The sequence below is a fragment of the Solanum dulcamara genome, chromosome 4, assembly GCF_947179165.1.
Source record: "Solanum dulcamara chromosome 4, daSolDulc1.2, whole genome shotgun sequence".
In the NCBI taxonomy this organism is placed as follows: Eukaryota; Viridiplantae; Streptophyta; class Magnoliopsida; order Solanales; family Solanaceae; genus Solanum; species Solanum dulcamara.
This window is the reverse complement of record NC_077240.1, coordinates 29,738,021-29,753,187: the sequence shown is the minus strand read 5'-3', so window position 1 is coordinate 29,753,187 and position 15,167 is coordinate 29,738,021. Positions and strand designations below refer to the sequence as shown.

The window sequence follows — 15,167 nt, the reverse complement described above, 5'->3', positions numbered from 1 at the left end:
TGAAGAGATAATGCGGTTGAAATCTTTGGTTCCAGATGTCCTACAGGCAAGACAGGACTGAATTCCACCAGTTGAAAGCCTTCCAATACTAAGATTTTTTTCCCTCTTCTTCCCAAGTCACGAGCAGCCTTTAGAGGGTTTTTGTAGTTACCTTCGCCTCTAACCTACCCTTAGAAGAAGTGGAAAAAATAAGAAAATCGCGACTTAAATTTTGTCCACGTTCTCCCGCTCTGGCGGCGCTGCTATGGCGGAACCATCCCGCTCTGGTGGGATGGTAGGACCTAGTTGAGTAAATTTTCTTGCGATTTCTTTTAATCTTAATTAACGGCGATTCGGGTTGTTACAATATTCTACCTTGACAAAATAAAATAAACTTTTAATTTTAGTTAAAAATTAAAGATCAAAGTATTACTATCCAAAAAATATTTTTATTTTTATTTTTTTAAAAAAATCATTTTTAAAAAAAAAAATTCTCACCCAACTCTACCACCTCCCCCGTACCGCATCCACCCTATCCCCCAGCCCCACCCCCGACCGGCAATCCCCCGCCCTTATATTTTTTTAAATTTCTTTTATCAAATATTTTTGAAAAATTTGGACTTCACTTCCTCCCCAACTCCTTCCTAAAAAATTGATATTATTTTTATTTTTAAAAAATAATAAAATTCTACCCACCCCATCTATCCTCCTCTCCTAATTTATTTTTATATTTTTTAATATTTTTCTCGTTTTGTGTTAGATATGTACATATATTTTTAGGGAAAAAAAATTCTACTTGCATTACGAATATAAAAAAATAAAAATTTTATTTTTTAAAAATGTCTTGAGACAAGTAAAAGATATATATATATATATATAATTAAAACAATATCTAAATTATTATATGAAGGGGGGAGGGGAAGATGAAGTAAGAATTTCTTTTAAATTTTTTACAAAAAAAATAAAAAATAAACTAAAATTTGGGGGGAAAGGGGTTATGGTGAGAGGAAGTGGTGGAGTGGGTAAGAAAAATATTTATATTTTATATTTTATTTTATAATATTTTTTGGGATAGTAATACTTTAATATTTAAATTTAATTAATACTAATAATTTTTGTCAAGGTGAATGATTTGTCAATGTGGAGTGTGATGTGGCATTTTTTTTAAAATAAAAGAGTGTGTAGTACACACACCATGATAAGAGTGTAATAAAAAAGAGATGTATTTCTCAAACTAATAAGTGATAGTTTAGATATGAAACTCATTATTTCAATAATTTAGGTATGAAAAATTCAGGGGTGTTTTTAATACTTTTTTTTATTTTTTGTTTCTTTTAACAATTGGGCTAAAGACAACAATCAACTTTACCAAACAGACTCTATCTGATGGTGTACAATTTGCATTTGATCTGGCACTTCAAGGGCAATTCAGTAATTTTCTTATATAGTTTATCCGTTTTAATTTACTTTTCTTATTTATTTAATATTTTATATATCTAAAAATTGCGTAAAAAATATTATAAATCACTATAATTAATAACTTAAAATATTTTAAAGACATAAAAATTCGGTTGACTCTTAAAATTATATCGGTGTCACATAAAATGGGACAAAGGAAGTAATAATGTATTATTTGAAAATGACGTAAAAAATACTGTAAATCACAATAATTAACACTTGAACTATTTATAGACATATAAAAAATTTGTTTGACTCTTAAAATTCTATCCGTGTCACATAAACTAGGACAAAGGGGCTGATATATATTATTTGAAAATTACATAAAAAGTACTATAAATCACAATAGTTAACAAGTTAAAATATTTAAAAGACATATAAAAAGTTTGATTGGATCTCAAAATTCTATTAGTGTCACACAAATTGAAAAAAGAGGAAGTAACATATATTATTTGAAAATTGCATAACATGTATTATAAATCATGATAATTAATAATTTAAAATATTTAAAAGATATGAAAAATACTCGGTTGACTTTTAAAATTCTGTGAGTACAGCATAAATTGGGATAAAGGAAGTAACATATAATATATGAAAATAACGTAATATATATATAGCCCCATGTTGTGGGATTTCACTGGGTTGTTGTTGTATATATATATATATATAGCATAATTTGCTTTTTGGACTATATATGCGCATTTTCTTTCAACTTCTGTGAGAGATAATAAGAAAATGAAAAGATAAGATATGGTATGATAATTATATATAAAGTAAATTAAAAGTGAATGATATATTAATTCAAGGCTGACGAAATCTACTAGAAATATCAAAGATATTTTATGTTAGCTGATAATTTCTGTTGATTGCTTCCTAAAGTTAGTAAAAAATATAATTAAAAAGTACATATTCAGCACCTTGCACATCCACTATATATATTTGTCATTGTATGCTCAAAGTCAATAAATGAAGAGAATTGCGATAAATTGAAATCCAACATAAAGATAATCGACTTTATTGGATCATTTATATCACACAATTGACGCAAAATTGATGTACTCATATCCTTGCATCAAGTAAAAAAAAAAAAGTGGGGGGACAAACAAAAATATACATTTTCATCAACAAACAAAGGAAGCACCTAGAATTAGCCCTCATTATTTGAGCAAATGAAATGATAAATGAAATTGGTTTTGGACCAGAATGCAAGGTTTATTTCTAACCTAGAGAATCTTTGAGTAGTTCATGTATTAATCATTACCAATTTTAAGTTGACAAAGCAAAACAAACACAAGAGAACATTGGAATCTTATCCAACAACTTGATCATTAATTAAGTACTTTCACTATAGTCACGTTAATTAGATAGTACAATGGAACGCATTAGATGCACCAAATTGGTATTTGCATGTTGGTTATCGTAGCTCTGAAATTGTATTGAAATGATTTGGCTCAGGATTGCCCATTTTTGTTAATTCCAGGGTTTCTCTGAATTTGAAAGTGATCACACCGCCCTCACACCCTGGGAATTGGTTTCGCCCGAAGCATCGGACCAATGATCACCCATGACTTCTCCCCAATAAAAGTTGTATGCAATAGAAACTCTCCCCAAGTAGGATTCGAACCTACGACCAATCGGTTAACAGCCGACCGCTCTACCACTGAGCTACTGAGGAACAACCTAAAAGTTCACGCGCTTCTTAAAAAAAAAAAACTGAAATGAACCCACAAGTTTGAAATTCGCCGCTGGGGAATTCACACGAAAGGGAACGAGGAATTCTCAACGAAAAATGCATTGAGGAAGGTGATGTCCTACGGTCAAGTCAAACGGAATCTTTGTTAGGAATATTATCACATAAGTGTTTGCCCCCGAAGGATTATCGGGCATTCCTTCATGTCGGGAGGAGGAGAAGAAGAAGATAAGGACAGCTTTCTTTCTTCCATTCCACTCTTGCTCCAATATGATCATCTTAATTAAAAATTTAATTCGTTAGAGAAAGATATTTTTATTTGCTTAATTATATCATCAACACGCTCTCCTACGTGCAAACTTAATTCTTTTGTATGAGTCAAACACATGAAAATTCATTTTGATAATAGGTGACAATGAGACTCGAATTCAGAATCTCTGTCTGTTTTGATATCATACGGGGGGAAATGAATTTTAGACCTAAGTCTTAACTCATTCATAATTAAGTTAAAGAATTCTTTAATTATATATACAAATACTTATTTTATATAAAAAGAAGATGTCCTATTCTTTAAAGCCATTTTTCATATAATGTAGCTCTGAGGATAGACGTAGCTCTTTTTGTCAAGATAAATTCCAATCTTATCAAGTAGACAATTAATACTAATAATATAATCTTTTATACTTGTGAATTTAAAATTTTTTTAAAATAATACTAATAATATAATTTTTTATACTTGTAGACTTTTTCACTTTTCAGTATCTAACCAGTAAAAGTCACTAATAACTAGTGTTTTGGTCACAGATTTATTTGACTAGTTTTTACAGCTAAATCGTATTAAGCTATTACCATTTCGTCATTAGTTGTTAATTCTTTTTATGAAAATATCGAAAGAATATAACTTAAATTTTCATCAATGTTTTGTATGGAGAATTCAATGCTGGTAGATGTCGCTCAATATCCCCCCGTTCCCCCGCCTGCTGATAGATTTAGTTTAGCATTGAAATAACAGACTTGATACCATCTTCTAGGCATATTCACATCAAAATGTTTTTAAGAGTCCCCCAGCTTAACCAAAGCTTGAAGTTTTGAAGCACAAACAACATGAGTGTATCTGCTCTTTTGGGACAACTGATGTCAGCAATAAAAAGTTTTTAGGGTAATTATCCAACAACTTGTACAAAGAAACTACTCAACTATTGAAGCTACATAGCTGATACAGTTGTGTTTACATAGTACAGGTAGTATAGTACATCAAGAATGCCACAAAGCAAATCTCCCGGCAAGCATTTGGTCAGGCCTCAGGACCTAATCATTAACTCTCCACTCAATGCCGTCCAGTTTCTTGAGATGCAGTTGTATAGCAAACACATGAATATCATACAAGATCAGCCACGAAGGGGGGACCTGAGCAATGGAGATATCACCTGTATTCTGTGACTGCAGACCGTCATTTTGGTAAAAGTTACATGTAATTTTAAGTATTGTCAAACAGACACCTCCGGATTGTCATAGCGATGTCGCCAACTTTTCTAGGGTGCAGGAGTGTTGCACATAGACCAAGACATACAGAAAAAACAGTGATTAAAAAAACAAGAGTACGAGACGTCAAGACCGTCTTTCTAACCAAGCAGCCACAGGATTTCCCTGATTGTTCCTCCTTCACTACCCTCAATGGCAATTCTGCATCCAAAAGTGGGACTGTAGAAGTTCTCTCCCAATAAGTCGGACCAAACTCTATGTTGAGCTTATGTGGTACCTCTGTGTCCTGCAAATTAGGAAGCCACAGATATAGTTAATTAGCATCAGGTATGAGTCATCGCCCTTTGAAGACACAATTTTCTATAGCATGAAATGAGCAGCTACAAGGCATTCTGAAGGTAGAAAGTAATTCAAATGCACCACCCTACTCAAATTTGTAACCTAAAACATATTAATGACCATCATTATGAACCATAAGTGCATAGATAATGTCGCGAAAAGCGCCCAGTAAACAAAACCAAACATATATGAATGCGACAGTGATTGAATTGCAATTAAAACAATTAATTCAGTATCCAAAGTACCCAATATTCAATAATACCTATATTAATCAAACTCCTCAAAGTTGAGATTCAACGAACCAATTATTTTTAGTTGGGATCCCTTTGCGCGTCACCATTTGAAGTGCACAGCTTCACCCATGACGCGATAATGTCCTTGCTTACCAATTGAACCAGCTTCTTTCTACGATTCTAGTCAAGCCCTGCTAGTATGCCTCGAGAGCCATTTTTTTGGAAATTTTTAGAAGAATGGGAAAGAGTACTAATTTGATTAGCATAAATGAGCCTCTTCTGAGCCCTTGAGATTTTACATATCAGCTTCAGAAGATTCAATTGGATGGAAACATAAAGATAAAAGAATTAACTACTTTTCACCCAGTCAAGCTCATTTTAGATGGGCTAGGTGCTTGGTCATGTTCAAGCCTAGCGAGGAACAATTTTGATTTGGGCTTCAACGCCAAGGTACGCTTTTTATGTACCAACACTTAGATTTATTTGCAGCTTATTCACCAGCATAAAAATAAATGTAAAATATTATTCTAACTCAATGCATTTAATTAGAAGACAATATGGCAGCGCTCAATTCTGCTACATACTCAGATAATATGGCAATGTCGAAATGAGATCGTCACTTGATTGATAGCTGGAAAAACAGATTGCATATGATTTTGGAAGATTTGACTAGAAGTATTTACCTCCTGCATAATTTGTCCCGAATCTCCCACAAAATATTCCTTTAGATGCAATCTTTCCTTAAGCAAATTATTTTTCTCGAGAATATTCTTCTGAAAAAGTCTCATGTCAGCATCAGTGAGGCCAGCTAACATGTTTCTCTTCACCATATTTTCAAAATAAGACAATACTCTTTCCAAAATAATAGTCGACTGACTTTCCATTAATATGTTCAATAAATAATTAAATCTCTGCAACTGTACAGACGCCATAATCTGAACATTTTCTGATGAAGGCTCCCTTAGTAACCATGCCACATCCAGCATAAATTCTGAAAATTCTGATTTTCTAGACGTGGAAGCTTCACATGGAGAACAAACAGAAGTGGATTCTGACCCTACAGAACATAACTTCCGTTGTATTTCCTTCATTTCTGCACAAATATCCTTTTCCGCAATGAGGATGGGGATGAAGTTAGATAAGCCAGATTCATTCTCGACCTACAAAATAGACCAGGTTGGATTATTTACAGCCAAGATTAGTGAAACACAAACACAGGTTCAAGTATATTAAATACATAAAATCGATATCTTGCAAGAAGTCGCACTCTATATTACTCCATCAGCACACTCCTTATTACTCCATCAGCACTCATATATTCAATTGGGATAGACCTTTACATTAGAAAGTTGAGGTTCATTCCATTGAAAATTATCACCAAGGAAGTGTTGTAATAGAAGTTCCAAAAGTATAGCTAGCTCCCGTCTTTTTTTCAATACAAATGATGGTGCTGTTTGGGTCAATTTGCACTCAACTCAACTAATCCATCGGACAATTTTCTACAGATCACAAATACATGTGTCAGGTAAGACTGCCCACCAAGGGTGGTGCAAATAGACTCGAACTGAATGTTTTTGCTAGGATTTGAACCTGGAATATCTGGCTCATCACTCTTAAGCCTCAACTCAGCCATACCCTTGGGGATTATAATTAGCTCTCCTCTTCTGGTGTACGGAACTTGTAAAATCTATAAAAGTGACAGATTTTCCTTATCAAAAATAAATGCGATTTGACTTTTTCCAACATTATTTTTTTAAATGGTTTTTTTCTAACATTATTCCTTCAGTAGTTCTCTTTTAGAATATAACTGGCTAAATATAACAAAATATAATGAAATGAATCGCGGTGCCTATTATATGAATGATACATTTATAGGCCAAAAAGACAACTTGGAATGAGGACAAAAGAAGATATTTAGTTAGAATTTCTACCTCAACAAAAGCGGGGCCAAAAAGATCTGCTTCAGTTCTAGGGACATGTATCTTTAATAATTGATCACCTTCAATTTTACAATCTGATGGTACGACATTGATATCATTCCCCAAATATCTTCCCCCAAATGACACAAGAAACCTGTCAAGGGCATCAAAATGTTAATTTATAATAACTGATAAAAAAAAATATGAAAGATAACATCAAATGCCCTCGAAAGCCTCCATGGTAATCAAATGCCCTCGAAAGCCTCCATGGTAATAGCACAGATAGGTGTTTAATTTATTTCAGCTCTGAAAAAAACAAATTACAGACTTTCAGAGCAAACTGCAACTATCTATGAACACAGCCACCTATGAGAGAATATTCACCAATAGGAGGTAAAGAAAGTTGGTATGAGGGAACAGAAAATCTTCCAATTTGGTCTGATCAAATATCCTGCTAAATCTAACGAAAAAGCAGTGCATAGCTCATTAAAATGATCTATAAGCACAATGTGGTCAAATGCATGTATGAGTTAAATAATCACCAAAAAAGAAAAAGATAAGAGTAGATGTGAACAAACAAGAAAGCTTGCAATCTGGTCTGATCAAGTACTTGTGACGCCCATGATGGAAGCCGGACTAATGAAGATGAATCAGAGAAAGACTGGTGTGCCTTCTAGGCTGACGAGCTTTTGAAGAAGGCTAGAATTTAACACTTAAGGCAAATCCCATAACGGAAAAGGAGAGGAATTAAGTGCTATGTAAGATAGAGCACCAAGTTCACATAGTATGCGCGCTTTGGGGCTCAATCATGGTGTAGACCGAGGCACAAACCTGCGACGTCTGTTGGGTCGAAGCAGACAATGTGTCATGGGTTTGGACTATGATAAGTCTTATGAAGGCCTATGACAAAGTTCCGAAGGATGTTCTCTGGAAAGGTCTGGAGGCTAAAGGTGTCCCGATGGTGTATATTAGGGCGATAAAGGACATATATGTTGGAGCCAAGACTCGGGTTAGGACGGTGGGAGGTGACTCAGAGCATTTTTCTGTTGAGATGGGACTACATCAAGGATCTGTGCTGAGTCCTTTTCTTTTTGCCTGTGGTAATAGATGAGCTGACACGTTCTATTCAGGAGGAGGTTTAATGATGTATGCTACTTGTGGACGACATAGTTTTTATTGATGAGACTCAGGACAGAGTTAATGATAAATTGGAGGTTTGGAGACAAGCACTGGAGTCCAAAGGGTTCAGATTGAGCAGGACCAAAACAGAATACTTGGAGTGCAAATTTAGTAGTGCAATGGATGAAAAGGGCATGGAAGTGAGGCTTGCCACCCAACCTATCCCAAAGACAAAAAGCTTTAAATATCTTGGATCCATCAACCAGAGTAGTGGGGACATCAATGATGATGTCACGCACCGCATTGGGGCAGCGTGGATGAAATGAAAGCTTGCCTCTGGAGTCTTATGTGATAAGAAAGTACCACCTAAACTTAAAGGTAGGTTCTACAGAATGGTGGTTAAACCATCGTTGTTATATGGAATGGAGTAGAGTGTTGGCCAGTAAAGAACTCACATGTTCAGAAGATGCATGTTGGGGAGATGATGATGCTGAGTGGATGTGTGAACACACTAGGAGTGATAAGATTATGAATGAGGTTATTCAGGAGAAGGTGGAGCGGCATCTGTGGCAGACAAGATGAGAGAAGCGAGACTGAGATGGTCTGGGCATGTGTAGAAGAAGGGTGTCGACGCCCTAGTTAGGAGGTGAGAGCGGTTGGATGTGGAGGTTATGCGTAGGGGTAGGGGTAGACCGAAAAAGTATTTGAGAGAGGTGATTAGATAAGATCTGGCGCTACTCCATATCACCGAGAACATGACCTTAGATAGAAAGGAGTGAAGGTCCCAGATTAGGATAGAAGGCTAGTAGGGATAGAATGGCATCCTGCCGTGTGTCAGTTTAGGGTGATCGTAGGTTTAGGCATGCCTTTATAGTTGTGTTGTTATTGCCTATGATTATCATATTACTTTGCTATCGTTATTGTTCTTGTCTTATAAATTTGCATCGCTTTTGGTTGTTTTTTTTGCATTATGCTATATATATTGTTTTTCTCTCTTACTTAGGATTGTGACTTTTGAGCCGAGAATTTTTCGGAAACACTCTCTATCTCCATGAGGTAGTAGTAAAGTTTGTGTACATCTTACCCTCTCCAGACCCCACTTGTGGGATTTCACTGGGTATGTTGTTGTTGTTGTTGTTGTTGTTGAAGTAAGCAAACAGAGCAGACATGGATCATCAAGACAATTTGACCAAATACGAACTTATCTTTCTATTTTACTCCATCAAAAGCAATACTCCCGTCAAATTTTATGTGACATGTTTGACTGAGCACAAAGTTTAAGAAATTAAAGACTTCTGGTATGATAGCCAAATATATGTGAAGTACCAAAAATTTTGTTTAAGTTTCAAACTTTTTTTGATAATGATATGCAAAGTACCAAAATTATCATTTTAAATGAGTGATGGTGACATTTTCACATGTCTTTTCATTTAAATGAGTTGCGGTGGGATCCCAACAAGCATGATGATAGAGTGAGGATTTTTTTTTGGGACAGGCTACAAGGGAAAGTATGTCCCAAATTGAGACAGATGGAGTAATATTTATGAAGGGTATGATTCAAGCCCTAGCTACTAGAACTCATCTGCACAGATATAATCCTTCTATTATTAATATTTTAAATTACACCATCCTTGTAATAACTAAATTCACCCCATTAAGCAACTCCCATTAATTGCTCATACTGGTGTGTGCCATCCATGCCCAACTGAGAGTTGCATTCAAGTTGGCAAACAAGGAAAGAAAGATCTTCTTTTGCTTATTCTCCACTTTGCATCCTATTATCTATGGCATTTTCTGGTTTCAAAAGTGTATCAAGAGCGAACAATTTCACTACCACTAGGAGACATTTCATTTCTTCTGTATTTTGTATATCTTTTCGTATCATCTAATTTGAACATGCGTGCCCTGTTTTACTACACCAATAGGTGCAAACAATGATGAGATATTGGGTTCTCTATGTAATAAAGAAGATTTTACAAATAAAAATCTATGTCCTAACACATCATTAAAGCTTCCTAGCAAAGCTGAGCTCGTCGAGAACAGATCACCATAGCTAACCTATTTGCACCCTCTGGAACTCGTAGAAGAATTGCTAATTTTTCTTGTTATCATTATTGTAATTTTAGCTAGGTTCTGCAAAATGTTTGGTGTTGTTTCTCGATGCTTTTTCTTATTTTTATTTTGATAATAGTAAAAATTTTATTGGCAAACCTGTATAAAAGAGGTGATACAAGAAGTATACCAAAAGTAAAAATCCTACAAAGAATTATATGGTTTTCTACGAAAGACACAACTTTCTATACTTAAAGGGATCTTCTGGGTGCACCAAAAAGAAATAAGGACTAAGAGGCCTATTCCTCATATGTGCAAAGTCAAACACTACCATTTCAAAAGCTCTCCTATTTCAATGATAATTAAAATTTACAGACTATAAATTTGTCGCAATGTCTTTCTTGCATTTCTTAATGGTCATTAATACTGCTTACATTTGTAATTATTTAGGTTGTAACAAGATTATATACATCAAATATTAAGCCGAGCTCGTATTGTGACCCTCTAATCTGAAAATTATCATACTTCCAATTTCTGTGTCTGACGTGCCTATAATGTCCATACTACTCACGTGTCTGGCACAGCCAATCATCAAAAGTCGATCCAAGGACCAATGACATCTCTGACACCTAACCGATAGTTATAAGCTCTTACATTGATGCAATTTGCCTAATTCAATAACTTCTATCCCTCAACAGTGTAATTAACGTCCTTGCATCCTGCTGTAAAACAAGCAAGCACATACAGATTCAGTTTCTAGAGCTTGGATAATCTAGTTTTTAGTAGTCAGCGAGCTTGAGATTTCTTTCGCCCATAAACAATCAGTTCCTATCATAATATCTCCTGTTGAGAAATGATGAGGAACTCAAGCTACATCAACGGAACCGAAATAAGCGGAATATAGATTCACGAAAATGTGATTTTAACTCATACCGGAATCTTGGCTGCATCAGATTGCTTCCACAGGCAAAAAACTCCATAGGCTTGCCAGCCTCAAAGCACGTAGGATGAATAGACGTAAGCTTTGGTGCTGGTCCCTTTAGCTTGACTTTCACTACTGAATTTCCACCTGCTTTATTAAGAAAAATTGTTACCATTTGTGGGATTTCACTGGGTATGGTGTTGTTGTTGTTGTTGTATTGAAATTTAATTGTGAAAATAACTTGGATGGAAGACTGGAAGATATAAATTGGTATGTTTAGATTACTTTGTGAGAAAAAAATAAAAATTATCTTTCGTTGGCACAAAGATCTACTTTTGGTTATGTATGAAAACTATTGTTTCTTTTTCAATAAAAATTTCAAACTATTACTTTGTAAATTAATATGTCTTTTAGGACCGTGCGAAGAGCAAGTAATTTCACTAGTGTTAGGTAAAATGAAATGCGGGGTTAGTAGCATTAGCCAAGATCCACATCAAATGAAAAAGTAAGGTCCCAAAAATAAAGGATTAGACTAGATAGATCTAATATAAATCCGTCGCAACCAGAGCTTGAGGTATAGAACTTGAACTACCATTTACCTTTGGTAACACGAAATACCATGTTGTTGAGATAAATAAGAAAGCTTCCTCTTCCACGAAGCATGTTTCCAGGTGATGCAATTAACTCATATAGGTGTGCAGCTGGGTCTTCTAGTAACTGTTAAACCCAATGTGGAACTCGATCATTTAGAAACAAATTATGTTTAATAAGAACAACATGGAAATTAACAACTAAATGTTACAGAAGCCACATGTATAGGAACAGTCCAACAGAAAACAGAATGATAGCCCTTCAGTAATATCTAAATCCAACAGCCTTTCATTTTCATTATTGCATCGTGTTCTATGAGAGGAATTCCTGACTTAGTAACTCAAAACACAGTCACTTAATTAAGAGATCACACTTGTTGTAGTACCATTCAAAGAGGAGATACATCACTAACTCAACAATAGTACTAATCCACTGTGATATCTAAATACATTAAGACCAATCAATCACACACAGAATTGATTATCACCAGAGAGGAACAGTAACCATATTACCTTACCCCACTTGAATGTCGGCATTGCAACAAAAACTGTCAAGATTGTACAACCTGGACGAATATAGCCCTCCAATTCGACAGGCATTCTGGCCAACCACTGGAAGATCTGTAAAAGTAATATGTCAATCAACCCATAGAACTCTATTGAAGAGAAGAATTAATATTCTCTTATGTACTAAACTGTAATATAATCCTTTAAGTACTTGGTGCCGGAGTCTTCGAGGGAACTCTGCAGGGTTCCAATCATAAAGCTTGAATGAGATCCGACCAGTGGGGCACTAGCCAAAAAAGAACGGTGATCAGTCAACTTGAAGTATAGTCCAGATATAAATGGAAATTATTGAGAAAAGAGGAATTATGTCAGCAGACCTACCACCGAGGAAAAGGTACTCTTGTTGTCATAATAAGATGGAGAATGGGAATTTTTGTAGTTCTTTTCTGCATCAACCTGTGTTTCACCAGAAGCTGTGAAACTATCACTGTGATTATTTTGGATGCCTTGAGCGGAGCATATTGGCACATGTCCTTCAGATTCTAATAGGATTTCCTTTTCTCCAAACTGGCTGCCCATGCATGTGCTATCTGGTCACCCAGAAGATTTTCAGGAAATCCACTAAATAAAAATATGAAGGATGAACTTAATGAATAATGACATTGACAAGGTCATGCCATGCCTGGAAAACAGAACTTTCTCCAATTCCAATTTATGTTTCACGGCAAAATATCCATGTTATCAGTTTAAACTAGTACCCTAATATATGAAACGTGGCATCTACTATAGATAAATTACAAGTGGAGTGTACAGTTTACGACTTTCAAGCAATGATGTTCACTCAAGTTCAATATACCTTTGACAATGTCGTCATCACCACTAACATCATCAGCCGTTGTGACCTGCTGAGATTCCTTTTCAGCAGACGGTTTGGATGAATCAGTTGCTTTTCTCCGACGCCTGTTGTTGTGCCGCTCTAATTTTCTTCTACAACTACGCTTACCTTCATCAAAGTCTGACAAAACATGAAACCTGGAAAAGGTATAGCAGCATTAAAGATTAATTGCATCTGGAAAAGGCACACGCCATTTTAGGATATCTGGCAAGTTCTTGCCAAAATAGTTGTCTGCACCCTACAATTTCATATAAATACACTTAAAACAAGAACTGCAATAAAAGCTACAACTGAAATGTCTGTCAAAGGAACTCCAAGGCAAGAGAATCCTTAACTCAAAAAAAAAAAATACTAGTAAGCAGATCCCACAAACTATAAATGTACTGAAGAGGGCTAAATTAAAGCACTAATCTTTTTTAAGGGCCAAAGGCACCTATGCAATTAGTTCACAAACTAATCAACCGGCTATACAGTTATTACCACATTCATCTAAAGCCATCTTTTGCAAACACATCAACTTATATTTCTTGGCAGGATCTGTGAAACTTTCTTCTGTATCACTTGGAGCATTTGTTTTGCTTTGATCACTTGGGCTATTAGTAAAAGATGTTTTAGTCATTTCTATGAACTTTTCATTATGTGGTAACATGATTGTACTTTCAAATAAATCAACAATGTTTGTTTAGCTCAAACTAGTTGGAGTAGGCAATATCTATATTTATTCTGCTCTACTTAGACTTATGAGGGCTGTCAACCTACTGCACCCCTCCATCATTTATGCAGGCTACACTCTACCAGCATAAAGCTTTTTGTACTCAGCATAAAAAAGTAAACGCACTTGCCACACTGCTGACAATATCTCTTACTGTGCCCATCGAGAACCACAGCACTTGAATTAGCACAACGTAAGCACACCCTGTGTCTCTTATGATACCCTTTCAGCTCACTGATATCCGCCTCACAATCCGGTACTTGACACCTCGCCCCAGCTCCGGCAGAAACCCTTACAGTCCTGGCCCGTTTCTTCCCTGGCCCTATCCCTGCCAGCTCCTCTTCCTCCATCTTCTCATCTAACTCGGGGCAAGCACATGGGATCCGACCCGCTAGAAAATTCGAACACGCCATCCTCGGGTCCCTCTTCCTGATGCGACCCGCATCCGTATCTTGGCTTAGTGGGGAATCTTCCGAAGAGGGTATAACGGGGGCCACCAATTCTGTCTCCGGCGGCTGCTCTTGGTGAAGTGGGTCATCAAATGAGATGGTCAATTGTTCATCGAGGTTGAATTCGAATAAATCCGACCAGTCAAATAGGGAGGAAGCTGCGGGGTCATCAGGTGTACCGGAAAGCATAGAGGAAATCATCTGGGTATTCCTTAATTGGGTTGGAGATCCGGTTTGTGATGGTGAAGAAGGTTGATTATGCATTTTCTGGCGAAGTTTCAGGAAGGATTCCTAGAAAACGGGAAGTTGGTTAGTAGGTGAAAGGGTGGTTGGGGAGAAGGGTTTTGACGTAGAAAGAAGGAAGAATAGTTGGATTGTTTGGTGGGGGGTGGGTGGGTAGGTGGGGTGGGTTAACGTAAAGAGATGCAGAGAAGGTCAGCGGTGGAGGGGGCCGCCGGGGGGTGGTGGCGTTAGGTGACAAGAAAATGGGGGGTTAGAGATTCTCTATGGCGGAAAAAACAGAAAAAAATCAGCTAAAGTGAGCAGACACGATAGTCTTATAGTCATCATAAAACTATATTATGGAATTGGAATTAAATTTATTTGTTTGTTTATTTATTAAAAGACTTTTGACTTTTGGTTAATATTATATAGTTATTATATCGTATAATACATAATAACTAATATTAATAGTACAACAAAACAGTTCTTTTGGCTGAAGATTAAAGTTTACATAATTTAGATCTTCTAGATTTCAACTCATTCCTTTAATGTCAAGTCAAAGAAATATTGTATACACTTGGGGTGGTTTGACATGGTTG

At 35.9% G+C, this 15,167-nt stretch overlaps 1 protein-coding gene and 1 non-coding gene across 2 annotated transcripts; both read right to left on the bottom strand.

Annotated features, from left to right (window-relative positions):
* Positions 1-3,040: 3,040 nt before the first annotated feature.
* TRNAN-GUU (transfer RNA asparagine (anticodon GUU)) lies at positions 3,041-3,112 on the bottom strand. The gene has a single exon. It is a non-coding gene; the product is annotated as a tRNA-Asn (tRNA).
* A 1,152-nt stretch (positions 3,113-4,264) lies between these two features.
* On the bottom strand, positions 4,265-14,889 carry LOC129887222 (squamosa promoter-binding-like protein 7). The gene is made up of 10 exons (XM_055962225.1): positions 14,024-14,889; positions 13,147-13,322; positions 12,672-12,880; positions 12,502-12,576; positions 12,297-12,404; positions 11,793-11,910; positions 11,205-11,340; positions 7,113-7,254; positions 5,865-6,341; positions 4,265-4,895 (listed from the first exon to the last, which is right to left on the bottom strand). Exons 1-10 carry the CDS (start codon positions 14,608-14,610, stop codon positions 4,605-4,607), a joined length of 2,319 nt encoding a protein of 772 aa, XP_055818200.1. The 5' UTR covers positions 14,611-14,889; the 3' UTR covers positions 4,265-4,604.
* Between the last annotated feature and the right edge of the window lie 278 nt (positions 14,890-15,167).

What these genes read in the sequence shown, in the direction of transcription:
- LOC129887222 (XM_055962225.1), bottom strand. Translation starts at nt 14,610, where the DNA reads ATGCATAATCAACCTTCTTCACCATCACAAACCGGATCTCCAACCCAA. An exon ending in TGATGACGACATTGTCAAAG is followed by an intron (nt 12,881 to 13,146) that starts GTATATTGAACT and finishes CTGGGTGACCAG; the next exon opens with ATAGCACATGCATGGGCAGC. An exon ending in AGAGTACCTTTTCCTCGGTG is followed by an intron (nt 12,577 to 12,671) that starts GTAGGTCTGCTG and finishes TTTTTTGGCTAG; the next exon opens with TGCCCCACTGGTCGGATCTC.